This window comes from Leuresthes tenuis, unplaced genomic scaffold (assembly GCF_036924035.1).
Source record: "Leuresthes tenuis unplaced genomic scaffold, fLeuTen1.0.hap1 SCAF_8, whole genome shotgun sequence".
NCBI classification, from domain to species: Eukaryota; Metazoa; Chordata; class Actinopteri; order Atheriniformes; family Atherinopsidae; genus Leuresthes; species Leuresthes tenuis.
The window spans coordinates 31,448,607-31,464,894 of NW_027325362.1; the positions used below are offsets into that span (position 1 = coordinate 31,448,607).

The 16,288-nt window shown below is 40.3% G+C and overlaps 2 protein-coding genes across 10 annotated transcripts in view; one reads left to right on the forward strand and one right to left on the reverse strand.

The window, feature by feature from the left end:
• The window catches only part of LOC140313410 (uncharacterized), a 435,793-nt gene that overhangs the window by 254,490 nt on the left and 165,015 nt on the right, over nt 1-16,288 (forward strand). The window lies entirely within an intron of this gene.
• The window catches only part of rims1a (regulating synaptic membrane exocytosis 1a), a 113,587-nt gene continuing 97,487 nt past the window's right edge, over nt 189-16,288 (reverse strand). For all 9 annotated transcript variants that reach the window (XM_072391495.1, XM_072391500.1, XM_072391496.1 and 6 more), the window contains 8 exons: nt 13,290-13,450; nt 12,999-13,213; nt 6,328-6,360; nt 5,020-5,185; nt 3,627-3,739; nt 3,294-3,395; nt 3,022-3,161; nt 189-2,603 (listed from right to left, as the gene is read on the reverse strand). In XM_072391495.1, the coding sequence (XP_072247596.1) occupies nt 2,385-2,603; nt 3,022-3,161; nt 3,294-3,395; nt 3,627-3,739; nt 5,020-5,185; nt 6,328-6,360; nt 12,999-13,213; nt 13,290-13,450 (1,149 nt within the window). In that variant the 3' untranslated portion in view covers nt 189-2,384. The remainder of the gene's footprint in view (nt 2,604-3,021; nt 3,162-3,293; nt 3,396-3,626; nt 3,740-5,019; nt 5,186-6,327; nt 6,361-12,998; nt 13,214-13,289; nt 13,451-16,288) is intronic.

Genomic DNA, 16,288 nt, shown 5'->3' on the forward strand with positions numbered 1-16,288 from the left:
TTACTCCTGGGAAATTACAGTAGTTATTACAAAACCTGTGCAGATGCCCACTTACCTGCATCCAGAAAAAAGATGAAAGTATTTAAAAGTGGTTAAAGACTTTCTCTGGGTTAACTAAAGTGCACAAATAAAAAGTCATGTAAAAATGTCACCTGCTTCCCAATAACTTGAGACCACTAGAAGCCAGGTTTTCTTTCACACTGTCTTTTATTTGTAAATAATAAAAATGAACTCTTGAATATAAAACATACACATCAGTAGAGCCACATCTGTTATACAAACAAGAACTGTTGCAGTGAATACTTCATCTTTCGTTAAGATTTGTGGTTTGGGAGCCATGGGCTGTAAACAATCAGTATTCCTGAAGTAATACTGACAAAGGAAAGGGCAGTCGGCCACACCGCCAAGGATCAACAAAAACATCCGCAAAAATATGTGCGCAAACCAGATTTCTCATTGGCTTTAAAAGTCCAGTCCAAATCATAGTCATAAACAGGGAAAACGATGACTAAAGGAGAGAAAAAAGTCAACTTTGCTGTAATTGGTTCTGCTTCTTTTTCTGCAACTGGGTCCAAAATAAAGACCTGTTAGTGCCCCCTTGTGGCTCGGTGCCGCTCAGCGGCTCAAGCACCAGAAGCGAATTCCCCTCAACAAGACCAGGAATGTTTGTGTGTCAGCGATGTTTTATTTGTTCATGAGTTAAGTTCAAGCCGCTCATCCTGATTTGTATGTACAAGGTCAGTTTGTGTGTGTGTTTGTAGTGGGTGTGCAGTCAGATACACTCTTTTTATATTCATATAACTATATCTTTATAATTTCTGTCAAACTCATAATGATACTTCATATACATTTAGCTGTTATACACACATTCTATATCTCTGTCTCTAGCCCCATCTGTCTTAAACTACAGTTTAGACACCTACATCCTCAGATACGCCGGGGGCTTGGGTATGCTCAGCTCTACAGAACAGCACTGTTGTTCAAAGGGTTTGAAGAAAAACTGAAACAAAGACAGTTTTTCTGGAGACTTCCTAATATGAATATTTAGACCCAGAGTGGTAGGCGTGGCCTGGGTGGAGTGATCCCCCCACTACTGGTCCGCTCCTGTTTGGGGCGGGGATGGCTTGGCTTTTCTCTGTATTCATATTCAGTACGAGCAAACTGTACAAGAACATGCAACATACAAGCTGGCCTAAAAGTATGTGGAACTAACACACATAGTCTAGTCTTTTTTTCTCTTTTTGTTTTTTTGAGAGTTGTTCGTTAATTTCGTCTCATCTTTCAATTTTACTAAAAAGTAGAGAACGAAACAAAACCTAAACGAACAGAACAAAAGAAACGTGCATGCAGCTTAGGGCCGGGACGTGGCGTCCCCGAGTCATGCTGCTCCCTCCAACAGGGGGAGTTTGAGGGTTCAGGAGGACGGGTGGGGGTTAGGTGAAGGCTGTTCGAGTAGATGTGGCCTGACCTTTATCTCCGGCCTTTGGCACAACACCGCTCGAAAACCAAACTTACACATATACATAGGGAGTCTGCATCTTGTGGGACCATTCTGAACTTTAAGAAAACAAAGATATAAAAATTATGACCCAAATGAAAAATAAAAAGCTAATGATTAATTTGGCCTCTGTTTTCTCTTCTCTCTGTTTAGACAGAAATGTTTTTGCATTTTGTCCGATTGATAGAGTTGAGCTTTTTTGTGCTTCCTTTAATTTTTCACAACAAGACTAACAATGTGCACACGTACGTGCAGGCTCACTTTCCTTGAAGAGTCGTGTCAGACTGCTACCATTCATACTCATCTATGACATGGTTACCATGTTAACAGCTGCAGTGACAGCAGCCAATCTCTGCAAAACAGTTGCATGAAACTCCAACAGTTTGCTGCCTACTAAATCCCACACCTTACTTAATCCGCTTGCCTAGCAGTAAGCTCTACTCTTATTGGTTGGAGGGCAACTAGGTGGAGGACTCCACTTTGATCAGGTGCTCTGATAAGGGCTGCACAAGTAATGAAGGAGGAATCAAAGAAATTATGGAGAGAAATGAAGAATGTTGGACAGCAACCTCCACAGATGCAGCTCAGTGGATAAAACAAAGAAAGCAAGACTGAAAACAAAAAAGCGTAAGGAGGAGGAAGAGGGAAGGTGTGAGACGTGATTGTCAGACTCCAGCTAAGCTTTGATTGGCTAGTTCTGTCTCTCCCTCTCTCGTTTCTCTCTCTCGGTCCCTGTCTCTCCGTCTGGCTTTTCATTGGTTTATCAAGGGCTTCTCGTTGTCGTCCTTGGGGCATTTCCACCCTCTGCTCAGTTGTGGTCCAGTAGCTGTGGTCCATTATCTGATCATTTCAGGGGTATTGGGGGTAGGTGCTCGGAGTTTGGTCACTAGGACCGAACGCCCGGCGGCGGTCCTGAGCTGTCCAGTGATGTCTGAGACGCCAGCCGCGTAAGCGGAGCTAATGTAGGGTCCACTAATGAAGATGGTGGAAACAGTTTATACCAGCCGATCACCGTGCTTGAGAGGTCCAGCTCCTCCAACAGGATCTGTGCTACACCCATAAAACATTTGTGGTCCAATCGTCCATAATCGCCCCATACTATCACCTACAGGAGAGAATGAGCTGAATTAGTGAATGTTGAGCTTGGAAAAGAAACACAACAATACGAACATTTCAACCTCCACACAGGCAGCTCAGAACACTTCCTGTCTTCATGACCTAAATCAGGACTGTGTTAGTGGAGAAGCCACTAGTATAGTGCTACTTCTGATACTGTGTATGCTTCACGTTTCTAGGTATTCAAGTGAAGTCCCAAAACCAACTGTTACCAAGAAAGACGCTAAAGTCTATAGCTCTGGCATCCAGTACATCTAATAATATCACTGATCATTTTCAGTTAAACTGTGATTTTACAACCTCCCTCCACAACAATGATAAAAATACATTGTTATCTAATTTCATTTACATAATGTAAGGGAAACTGTCAGGACAGAAAGGCTGACGAAAGCATTACTGGTCATTACCTGAAGCACCTTGCCTTGTGGACTCTCATCAAAGAGCAAGTGCTGCTGGTAGAGCGGCTCAAGAGTCTTACGAGCGATCTTGGTTTTCTTTTTGGCTTTACAGGTTCCATTTTCTAGCAGGTACACCTTGACATAAGGAGCTAGAAGGGAGGTCAGGAAAAGGTAAGAAGTGGGGACAATGGAAAAGCAGAGAGAGAAGGGAGGAAGATCAGAGTTTACATGTGGCCAGATCTCATGGCTTCTGGTTGCATTGGTTTGTATTACTGTCTTACCTGGGAGGGATTTGGAGCCTGGTTTGGGGGTAAGGCCTCGGGCCCTGATCACCTCCACCTCCAGCTGTCCTTTCTTATCCATCAAACCAATCTGAACATCACCTGCAGAGGTATGAAAACAAAACTTCTTGTGCAAATATAAAGACACATTTAAAAAACTTTCAGAGAGCATTTAAAACTGTTCCATGAAGTAGAATTTCTTCAGTTCCAGGTGTTGAAGTACTACTATACTTCTCTCTTCACATTCAATAAAAGCTTTAACAATTTCTCTCTACAGATATATTTATATTTCTGTATAAAATATGCAGCAGACATAGAAGGCCAATTACTGACCCATGGCAGGTGTTGCCAGTGTTTGCCGGCCAACCAGCTGACCGGGGCCTAATCCATCCAGGAAGTCACTGAACTGACTGTCGGCCCCCAAACGCATACCTGAGAAGATCAAACTGACACACAAAAACAAGTAATCCACTGTACTGTAGTGTCATACAGTACCGTGCAAAAGTCTTCAAACACACCTCATATCTCTGTAGATTTAGCTTCTGAGAAGCCAGACTTCCCTGAGCAATATTTCCCCAGGCTTTCTGAAGATCTTTCAAAGTTTTTCTTTGGGTGTTGGCTGCTTTTTCACTCATTTTCAGTCCAGTCCTTGTACCTGATCATTTTCAGAGGAATGTGTTTTTTTTGTTTTGTTTGCTAAGCCATTTTACACTGTCCTATGGATCATTCAAGCATAAAAAAGAAGCTAATTCAAGGGATGAACCAGCGTTGTGTCGATACATAACAGCTTAGCAAAGAAACAATTTTAAATTGTATTTTTAGGCACTTTGTTATCAACAGCCTGTCACAAAGACACACAAATTGGTCCGACCACTTTAACTGTATTTATATATAGTATTTTTGCACAAACAAAGGGATTCCCAATGAGCTACTAGCTAAAAACTTATCATATCTCAGTATGGTGTGCAGCTCTTTGGCTCCCCCTGCAACGGTGGTATGTAACCCCATTGTTTTAAAAACTCATCTTCGTGTGAATCCTGCACATGTACAGCATTACACATGAATTTGTTGTTATGTTGAAGAGGCCACAAAGATGCCACTTAAAAGGTTCAAAACTTCTCACGAGTTACTTTAATGTCGTCACTCGTAGAAAAAGCGATAGGAAAATGTCAGTATACAGAGCTGGGCAAACTTTTATTTTATGCCAGATTGTCAAATTTCCAAGTTTTACACATTGCTTCTGTCACAGCAGGAAGGGTCTATCACATGCACTACCATTGGTTGCAGTATGAGGCAGTCAGGATATGATGCATTTCGAGCTTGTACGCCACTAGCAATAACAAATTGGATGTTTTTAATATGCAAGGTTTTCCAACTTCGTGTAGCATAAGTGCTGTACTTAGCTGCCGTGGATGTGTAGCTTTCACTGGAATAGTTGGATTAAAATCCCAGAAAATCTTTTACCGCATGGAGTAAATGTGTGTATTATGAAAACACCAATTATCTGGCCATAACTGTTTGGGTCTTGTCAACGTTGTTCTGGTCATTACATATTAACACATTACACCAATTTCTCCTATTGTCAACACGTTAGCTGTAAGAATTAACATCTGACAGAGATATGACCCACTGTTACGGCATAACATTCTTCTGTGCTCACAGTGTTTTGACTCTTTATTGTCTGTCTTTTGCTTTGTACTAGTAGCATTTTTTGGTGTGTACATACTTCCCCTCAGAGCTGTAGCTGTTCATGCTGCCATCTGTGGACTCCCTGCTGGCCTGTCGGTTCATGGCTGATCCTCCTCGTGGATACTCCACTGCCATGCCCGTCTCCACGCTCCTCTGGATGCTGCTGCTGCCGGCCTTACTAACCTTCTTACCAGCTGGCACTTCTGTGGTAAACGCAGTGAAATGTTGTTAATAAAGAGTCATTTTAACAAAGGTTTGCATCAGTTATCAGGCCTCTCGTCGTACCTTGCAAAAACTTAAGCAAGACCTGAATATATATATATAAATATATGTGTGTGTATAAATAGAGGTTTCAAGTATTTACAGGTTAAATTGAGTTTATTTCTTAGAAAGTTGCAGTAGCAACTTTGACAAGCCTGATAACTTGAAGCTGAGGTTTATCTCTATGCAGGCCAGCCCATGCAAAATATTCCATGGTGACCTCACCAACATCTCAAAAAATGTAATGCAAAATAAGAAAATTACATTGCTGTACAAGACAAAACTGCACAACTTTAAATATTTTTCTTTTGAATAATGCACAATTGTTTTTAAGTAGAACAAGCATTTATATTTTGGTGATGAGGTCACTGCAGGAAGATCTGGATAAAGACAAAAAGTGGCTCAGTCAGGCTGCTCACATCTTGAGTGCAAGCAGGGATGTAGAGGTGAAAACTGGTAGGTTGAGGAAATCACGGCGTAAATACAACCGTAAAGGAAGAGTTCAGCTCTTTTTAAAAGCCAGCCATTTTTATCTTGAACATAAATTCCCTCAGGTTTAGTTTCATTGTGATACATAAGCAAAAGGCCAGCACAAGAAGCACACTATGCCATAATAATCAAACCACTCAGTGAAGTTTAAACTAACTCAGCCAGGCTTTTTCTAGAACTGAACCAGCCTTTAAACAAAATGGTGAGAGAGGAGGGTGGAGTAAGGAAGCGTGCCAGAGACAGAGTTCAGGAAGGGCTCACTGATTTCAGAGAACATCGAGCTTACTATCTACTCCTCAATTTCTGCTTATACTCATTTTTTTCTGTTGCTCCTTGTTTGCCAGAGTTTAACCCATTCAGTCTGTAACTGGGTTTGTAAGGAGTCTATTGTGATGCTTTATCAATCAAAATGTTCATCTTCGTGCACAATATGGTAGCATGCTCTCTTTGATAACCATATATCTGACATATACCATATTATACTATAAGTGAGAACTGTAAGTCTGCATGAGCATCACCTCACTAGACTGTTCTCTGTTTTATTAGTGTCCTACAGTGTTCCCTGTAGTGTCTGACTTCCTGCCTTTTGCTTTACCTTTCTGTCTGTCCGCCGCCTTACCCGCTGCCTCTGAAATAACACACAACATCAACAAATCCAATAAATAACAACAATTGGATCCTTTAATTCCAATTCTGTACAAGTGCATGTTGGTGGTTTTGACCCCTTGAAGAAACTAATTATAAGACCATATTGCTCTTGTATAAACATATATTTAATCCAATAATGAATACACTCACCAAAATAAATAAATATGTTTATCCAAACTCTCATTCCATGCAAGCATATTAATATCGTGTCTGCATAGTCTCTGCAAGACTCACGGTTTATTTATCAACATTGTCTTTAAGAATAAAACTGCAGCAGGAAATGGACCAGATGCAGAGTACCAATCCATATTAAACATATAAAGAATATGCATTGTACCGTGTAGTAAAACAAATACAGTATTTCCACCCAAAGCACATATCCCATACATCAGGGGTAGTGACGTGTCCATCCGTGTTGAGGCTTTGAAGCGTGAATCGAGTAATTTAAGATGTATTTTAGGAAGCGCGTATCAAGGCGTGTGTCGATGACGTATGTGGTGACGTTCGAGACCTCGCGAACCGGGACCGGTTCAGGAAGGCTTCGCTCATAGTTCGAAATATAAGCGCCAGCAAAACGCAATGGATCCACCCTCATATTGTGTGGATTTAGAACCTTCTGGTGCGAACTTATTGTTCATAGCTAGCTGCCTTTTTGTTATGGAGCCAGCTAGAAAGAGGAGATTTTCTCCTGTCTGGGAGCATTTTCAGCTGATCTCTTAACCTACTGATAATCCTAATAAGGCAGGCACATAATGCTTGGACTTGAGCGCTTCAGGGAGAAATTGTCTAGTTATATAGCTACTCTAGATGGTATTTCCTTGGCTTCTAGTTCTACAGTGAGGAACCTTGGAGTTATTTTTGACCAGAATTTATCATTTGACGCACATATAAAACTGGTTTCTAGGACTGCCTTCTTTCACCTTCGTAATATTGCTAAAATCAGGAACATCCTGTCTCAGGGTGATGCAGAGAAACTAGTCCATGCATTTGTTACTTCAAGATTGGACTACTGTAATTCCTTATTATTGGGCTGTCCCACATATTCTCTGAAAAGCCTCCAGCTGATCCAAAATGCTGCAGCCAGAGTTCTGATGAGAACTAACAGGAGAGATCATGTTTCTCCAGTTTTAGCTTCTCTTCATTGGCTCCCTGTTAAATTCAGAATAGAATTTAAGATTCTTCTTCTCACATATAAAGTTCTTAATGACCGAGCTCCATCATATCTTAAAGATTTAATTGTAAGGTATTTTCCTAACAGAGCACTTCGCTCCCAAACTGCAGGTTTACTTGTTGTTCCCAGAGTTTCTAAAAGTAGAATGGGAGGCAGAGCCTTCAGTTATCAGGCCCCTCTCTTGTGGAATAAGCTGCCAGTAAATGTCCGGGAAGCAGACACCCTTTCCACTTTTAAGATTAGGCTTAAAACTTTCCTTTTCGATAAAGCTTATAGTTAGGGATGGCTCAGGTAATCCTGAAACATCCCATAGTTAAGCTGCTATAGGCTTAGACTGCTGGGGGACCTCATCTGTCACACCTTTCCTCACTTTGCTCTCTTTTTCCCCCTGTTTAATTTCACAATTGATTTTATGTACATGTGACATTATTGTGGTTATTAACGTATGTTTCCCTGTTCCAACAGATATCCTTTGAATGGCGTTATGGTGTTTTTCCCCCCTCTTTTCCCTCTTTTCTGTCTTCTCAAACCCCAGCTGGTCGAGGCGGATGGCCACCCTTCCTGAGTCTGGTTCTGCCAGAGGTTTCTTCCTGTTAAAAGGGAGTCGTTCCTTTCCACAGTTGCCTCAGGCACGCTCAGGACGGGAGATTGGACTGAAGACAAGTTTCGGTGCAATCTGTTGGTTTCCTTAGCTAGGATATTAATTTTTTGAATTGGCTCTATATGAATTAATTGGATTATGATTACAATGAATTGAATTCCAATTGGCTTGAATTGGACTATATTACTTAAGTGCCTTGAGATGACAATTGTTGTAATCTGGCGCTATATAAATAAAATTGAATTGAATTGAATTGAATAATAAAAACTGTGTGAAACAGGATAGAAATACTTAATTAATCCCATAGAGAAGTTATTGTAGCATAGCCACAAGAACACAAAATGAATAGCATATATATTAAATACAATAAATAAAATTAAATAAATAACTATTACTACTACTCAGATGGAAAGCTTCAGTGCATCGTGAGGCTTCATCTCGTCATCACTAATCAGGGGTACATGTATAGCATCGATTTTTCTAAATGGTGGAAAAGCTTTGTAGAAAGCATAAAGACAGAAAAAAACGTTGTGTGCGGTTAAAAATGTCCTTGTCAAAGAGCCTTAAATGCAGAATTGATGTGAAAAGCTGCAGCTTTAATGAAGAATGGATTGATAAGTATATCTTCATGATGCAAGCTTTCAGAGAATTGAAAGCAGTCCGCCTCGTTTGCAACAAAATAATTGCTCGAGCAAACAAATACAGTCTATATAAACATTCCACAGAACACGCTGTTATCAAAGAGTCGTACCCTGAGGTCACTGTAGGAAAACTGTAGCCTTAAAAGCTGAATATTTCCATAAAAGAGCAATAATTAATAGAACTTAAAATGAATAAGTGAGACCAAAAAGTGCACCTCTTCAGGCTGTTTGGTGTAGCGAACTCAAGTGTGGAATTTAATTCAAATTTAAGACTTTGGAAATCTCCCACGTTCTGGTGTGAAGATGTGCGTGTATAAGGACCAGAGATCCTCAGATTTACACCAACCTTTGCCCATGAAAGCATTTTGGGGGAGTTTCTCAGCCCCTCTTTCCACAGCTCTGTGCCATGAATTTAGGTGAATGCATTAATAGCTTAGTGCTAACTACGGACCCTCTCAGGAGAGTATTGGAGAAAACCAGAACAGGACCCTTCTGACCCAATCTGGGTCAAAGTAAACAATAGTGACAGTTTGCCCTGACTCTGACTCAAGCCAGAGACAGTTGCTGCATGGACCTCTCAAAAGGATCTCACCCAGAATCACTTTTTAGCTGAATCTTGAAACTGTATTAAATGTGCTTTATATCTTTATACTTTAATGTTCTCAGTGATATCACAAGTATGTGGAAGGATATGAAAGAAGTAATTATTTTGGAAAATTACTAATCAGCTCATGGAGCCACATTGCCCCCGAGTGGTCTGTAGTACTGAATAGTTAAACCCAAAACTAAGTCAACAACTTGCATATGACATGCAACATTTATATGAGATAATGCAACTGTTAACCAATGCTTCAGCTGTTTGTTATTGTATTCCGTGTTTAACACAGGAAAATAGCATTGTTTGGTTCGTTATTCATACGTCATAATTTTACAGATATCCATCTGAATTTCGAGACTCATAACCATCATGTTATGTTATGTTATGTTGTTTTGATGTCTTTATATCCTAAGTTTATGCTATATCTTTACACTTTATATCCTAAAAAGTTATGGTGTTTTAGAATCCTCTGAACAAATGTTTATGAGACGGAGGAGTCGAGTTGCTTTGAGGCACCCTCGTTGCAGTTCGCCTTACAAAATACACCCAGGCAGACGTCACAACGGTTTCAGGCATACCATAGGCTGAAAGTGTAGCGTTAGCCTGCGTCATGCCCCGCCTCTGCGAATCAAACTCCGGAAACCGCGAGGAAAAGTCAGAATATTGAAAATTCAGCAGTCCAGATCAGAAGAGAAGATGAAGAGCAGAGAGTTTTAAGATTGATGGAATGAGAGTCTGGCGGAGAGTCTTTGGAAATGGCAGGAGAGGAAGATGAGATGGAAGAAGAAGGTCCGAACAAAGACAGAAAGAGAAGAATGTAGTAGAAAGATACATTTTGCGTTTTTGTTTGTCCGTCATCCTGTCTCCTCTCTATAGCACGTTTTAAACTCTGCTGATGCAGCATCCTCACCTATTTTTGATCACCAAAAGGAGCCAGTGTTTAGCTTGTCAACCTTTTTGTCAATCTTTGGTGAATTTAAGTTCACCTCATCAGAGTTGGTCAGCAACCAAAACCAACTCGACCCTTGAACAATTTTGTCATTATTTGCGGTGAATTCCGACACACCACCCGTTCGTCTTCCGAGCTGAAAGAAGCCCTCCAGCGCAGGAAAGCGACCGGTCCAGTCCCTGAAAGTCAACCACAACGAAGGCCATGAGACGCGTAACCGAGAGAGACCCAGTTGGATCTGTGGTTCAGAGCTGACCTAACCGTAAGATCTGCCCTGGTCTTACATTTCAGACGGTATGCGGTGGGTGTCAAGAGAATTCACTGTTAAAATGATAAAATAACCCAAGCTGTTAGCCTTTAAACTCAAATAGTAACAAACCTAGACCATTTGAATGATTCCGGTATCCATCCATCCCCTCCCCTTAGTTATTTTCAATTTACTAAGTGTTTCTTATATAATCATCTACATTCAAATCATTTCTCCTGTTGTCTTAAGGTTCATGTCTTTGGTCATATCAGTTTAATAAATGGTTCATATATATACATATATAAAATCAACCAGTTTTTGTGTATGTGTTCTTTACGTAAGTGTGAGTCCAACAACACGAGAATTCACAAGTAGCGACTATATGTGACTGGACTTTATTAATTATTGATTATTAATTTAACATACCAGAATCGTAAGATTCTGTCTTTTTCCTTCGATTGAAGGTGGTGCCCTAAAACGAGGTAAAATAAGGCTTATTCAGATAGTGACAACTTTCGGATAAATCCTTATATCTTATCACATCACGCTACGTGTGTCCACTATAAATATATATTGTTGGTGCCTTGTGTGCCGGCGATATATAATTTGGCTACATTGGATTCTCACCAAACATTACGAACCTACATTACTCACAAACAAGCTTTATGAGTGAGGTAGATTTGTTACTCCATCTCATTGCATGTCCTTCCCTCTCACAATGTGTGAATGTTCTTTCAGTTAAGCTTTTTTTCATAGTGAACCAAAGTCAATAAGTACTTTGCACACACTAATTTCCCTTGAGCAAATTCTTTAACCGATGGTTTAAATGGGACCTCAGTCCATTGATGCAGTTGCTGAATAGAGGGAATGTTTAGAGTGTGACACATCAAAGGCTTTGACTGTTAGCGATGATGAGAAAACAAAATCTTGTTGATGTCTTACACAGAGCAAGACATAACTAACCAGCAGTACAGACTTACCAGCACCACAAGAGAAGAGGACAAACACTATCAGTAAACTGTCATGAAAGCTTCTGTCTTACAGCTCCAGCTCTCCCAGTCTCCCATGTTGAGAAAAAAAAACCTCTTCAAAAGAGATGGAGATCTGAACGTGACTGATATTGTGATGCAGGGAAGTTATATGCTAATGGGGCTAACTGCAAACAGGGTAAACCCCACACAGTGAAGCTACTCAAGAGGACTGACGTGGCTCTCTCCTCAGTACCACAAAGATGTGAAAATGAAAAGTCATAGTGTGGGTGCACAGCAAGAGGGTTTGTGGTTCGAATCCCAGCTGGGGCCTTTCTGTTTGCATGTTCTCCCCATGTATGCGTGGGTTCTCTCTGTGTACTCACAAACTTGCATGATAGGTTAATTGGTGACTCTAAATTTTCCCGAGGAGTGAGTGTCTGTTGCTTCTTCTATGGGTGCAAACTCCAGAGTCTCAGCGAAGTGAAACATAAGTCTCCTCCTGCCCCAAACAAAAATTAGTCGACTGTTAAAAAAAGTAATCAACTATGTGGACCATTCCAACTAATCGTGTCATTGATTAGTTGTGCACATCCCTGTTGTTTACTGTGGCTGTGCTATTGTTTTACAAGTGACTGTGGTCCATGCATGAACTCATGCAAACAGCAATATTGACCTTTGTTGAGGGACTGGTACCACCCTTTAGTGTAGAATTTGATGGTTAAGTAGACTTGGAAACCTTATTCTGAAACTGACATTTTATCTGTCATGCATCACTTGACTTCATGTTGTAAGTCACCCAGCATGACAGAAGAGTCAAGCGACGGTTACAGCTCAACTTTGCCCTTAAATGGACCACCATCCTTGTCCCTGTATAGATGCACGGAAGCGGAATTGAGTTATCGACTGGAGTACATTGATGAAACGATGATGTGGACTGAGTGAGTAAACTTTCAAATCATTCTACTGCTTCTAACATTTCTGTGGGAGATCATTGCACATGTAAGTATGGCTGAAATTATTGCACAAACGTTGCCAAGAATGTCAAGAATAGTGATTTTGTCAGATGATGCTCCAGTTACAATTCCCAACCGCATTATCTGGGTGTGTTGGACCCATTTATGTTGTTAAATTTCAGTTGGACAAACACATTTACATGGATTCTAAAAGCCAGTGTTGGTTGGAATAAAAAAAAAAAGATTTCTATCTTTTTTTCTGTTATGTAAACATACTTAGTACTGACACTACATTAGCTTTATGTTTGGGAAATGCTTCAGAAAAATATAAGGGGGAATACTAAGCTACATTTAATAGAAAAGAAAGTGTTCAGGGTCATGTAGATTTGTGGAGATGTATTTTGACCAATTTTGATCTAGATTTTCTAGTTATTTCTTTAAATTTGCAACATCATTCCTCAGAATGTCATTCGGTCTGTTCACTGACCCGTCTGGCTGAGCTGCGAGGTACTTCGACTCCGCCTTGATGGCAGGATGGCAACAACACGTTGGCTTAGGCTCGAGCGCCGCTTCTTGATCCCACTCCCAAGGCTCCCAAGCGCTGTGTCTGATTGGCTGCCATCCGCGTGCTCCATGCCATAGATCTCACCACTCACACTGGTGCTCTTCATCATGTGGCGGCCCGATGCACGCATAGCTCGGCTATCACATTTCACAATATATTATTAGTTCATTGGTTACAGAGAGGGCATGTTGGGATATGAATGTGTGTGTATACCTGAATCGTCCCCGGGGTCTCTCTGACTGGATGGACATGTAGCTGGTGCTACTGATGCGAGAGGCACTGCTGGTTCGAGAGATGGCTGACACGTCGCTGACATCACTGTCTGAGGATTTATGGGATACATTTTCACTACTCCTCCTCGGGTCCTTATAGAGCTGCAGAACCCACACATCATACAAAAATGGTGCATGTTGGTATAAGTGTTGAAGATATTGATCAAGTTGGTGGGAACCAAAACATTGATAATGGGACAGAGAACTAGGACATATGAAATCTAAGAGGAATGATGGAGTCTAAACAGTTGATGACTACATCCATAAAGAAAGTGACAGATGTCTGAGCTGACAATTATTGTCATTAGGCAGCTTCATTTTGTAGCAGTGTTGTTTAATGGGTGAGGAGCAGTGGGATTATATGATGCCACTCGAGTAGTCATTACTCGCCAACAAAATTATTCAAACCTCACTGCATTGGATTTCTCATGCAAAGGAGGTTAAATAATTTTGCTGGGAACTGTAGCTGCAAATTGTCAGCATTGACAGGTCCAGATAATTTTAGCCTCAAATGTGACAGACCTCTGCATCCTCATTGGCCTTGTATAGTCTTTATGTGGTGCATCGGCTTCAGTGTCCTCGTTTGCTTCATTGGCCTCACCTGTGAAAACTTGTTTGATGTAGCATGATGCTGATCGTATTGGTTTTGTTTAATCTTTTAACATTGTTTGTTTGTTTTATAATCAACCCCTTACTTTTCTAAACTCAGTTCAGTTTCTACTTAATGTTGCCTCCTCGTGAGTCCAGTCACAATATAATATGGGGGCTTGTCCGGGATCTTTTTAAATTGTAGAGGAACCTGAGGTTTTTCTTTAAGGTTAATTAAGGTTGTTGATAAGCTCAGCTAGTGACAGTTGGTCTGTAGTGTATGTTGAGAGCGGTGTTTACTGAAATATGCAGTGTTTGAATTTTCAGTAGCTTGTGTGTAGCTTTTGGTAAGCCTTTGTTGTTTTATATGAGCTTTAAGCTCTTTGGAGACAATTTGTTGTTGATATTCTTTTGTTAAGTATAGACAGATTATGCACTTCAGGAGTGCAGGCACGTACAATTATAGTGCTGCAGCTGTGAGTAGACATACCCACTGGGTACAATATTTATGGATGCTTATACAATGAAGTGAGAACCTTTTGTTTTTGTGTCACACTTTAGTAATGTGAACATATTTAGCCTTTGTTGGGCTCACTTGTGATTATTATCATCTTAGTGAGGGCAGTAATTTTGTGTGGCATTGAGCCACACTGACAGTCCTCATTTTGTGTAGGTCAGACACTTAGCTTGTGGTTTGTAATGTTGGGAACCCCCCAACTTGAACTAAGTAGTTAGTGGATTTTAACTGAATTAAGCTGTGGAAGTCACTTTATCCGCAGCAGCTACTCTTCCACAAAGCCACACAACATGTTCACAGAGAAACGCCCACGCTTATGTATATTCTTTCTCTATTTTCAGTCTCCAGTGGGACGGTCACACTCACTTTCCTGGCTGGACTCTTCAGGGGACAGCACATTCCTCTTCTCCCCATTAGGAGAGAACACAGGGTCTGTTCATCTCAACTCCCTCTCCAAGACCTTCATGATCGGTGTAGCCTGTCACAACCACTGATCTGTGTCCTACTAGTGTTGTTGTTGCTTGCATATTTTGTATATAGAGTGGAAGCATAATGCTTAAGAATGATGTTTATTAATTTAAGTATTACTGATTGAGAATCACCGTGCTAACTTTAATAAACTATACTGTGCTATTATAAAGTGAGAAGTTGTTTGTCATCATTGTGTATGGGCAACAGCAGTCCTTGGATACATATAAATCATCTGTTCCACTGGCCATTGGTCTGTACTTTGAAATGTACAGACCAACAGACACGAGAGACTGATACTATTGTTTAGTTATTAGTTCCTGGTTTTAAGTGGTGGACCTTAAAGAATGATTCATATTCTCACTTGTATGTTCACAACACTTCATCTTTTTGATCTCATAACTTCTCCTCATATTGGACAAATGTGTATGCAAAAACAAATATAAGCAGCAGAATGTTGAGCAGCAGCACAGGAGATGATTTATCTGCTTGCAACAAGGCTACCTTATCCACATCTTCATAAGTGTAGCCCAATGAACCCATTTAGGACAAAAAGTCCATGGACAACCCAGAGCTTCTGAAGATGCAAAAGGGGTTTAAGGCAAGCCAAAGAGAAAGTAACCAATCCCTGGCTGTGTTTAAATTGTCCACTAGTTTGCTATACCATGAAATTCCAGCTAAAAATTTTCAGTTACTATATAACGCAATACAAACTCATCACATGGTAGGCAACACAAAAACCCGGAGTCAGCAATATTATTATTATGAGAACATCTGGTCATCAAATAATATCTTCAGACTATGAAGTGGCTAGTCTCTTTCTCTTCCCGAGCAACAAGGTTAGAGAAATTATTAATAATATATGTACAGGAACCATATTTGATATTTCAGTTGTTCAGTGTAACCATTTGTGGGTTATGAGATTACTGCTATGCTTCATAAGCTTTCACAATCAGACAAACCTTCCCTGTCTTGTAGACAATAACAATCTAAGTGATTCTAAGATGCTTTACTTAAAGCCTTTATCACCTATCAATACTTTATCTTGTCTTCTCATTTTCACATTTTTTTTGCCTGTGATATTTGGGGCATCTTTGAAGCAGTACCAAAGCACTGACGCATTTTTTTTATCATGTTCGAAACACTCACATTAAACTATTTCAATCTGTTTTTGTCTTACACAGACAAATGTAATTACTTAGATGTTAGTGAGTGTAAAAGTCATAATGTCGCCTTTAAACTGACAAAGATGGCCGGTATACCAGCCAACATGGAGTACTGAATGTCTTCAATATGCCAGGTAAATCCCTGATTGACTACATACTTGCAACCTATTAATTTAACTGAGTGGTCTTCACCATTACTGT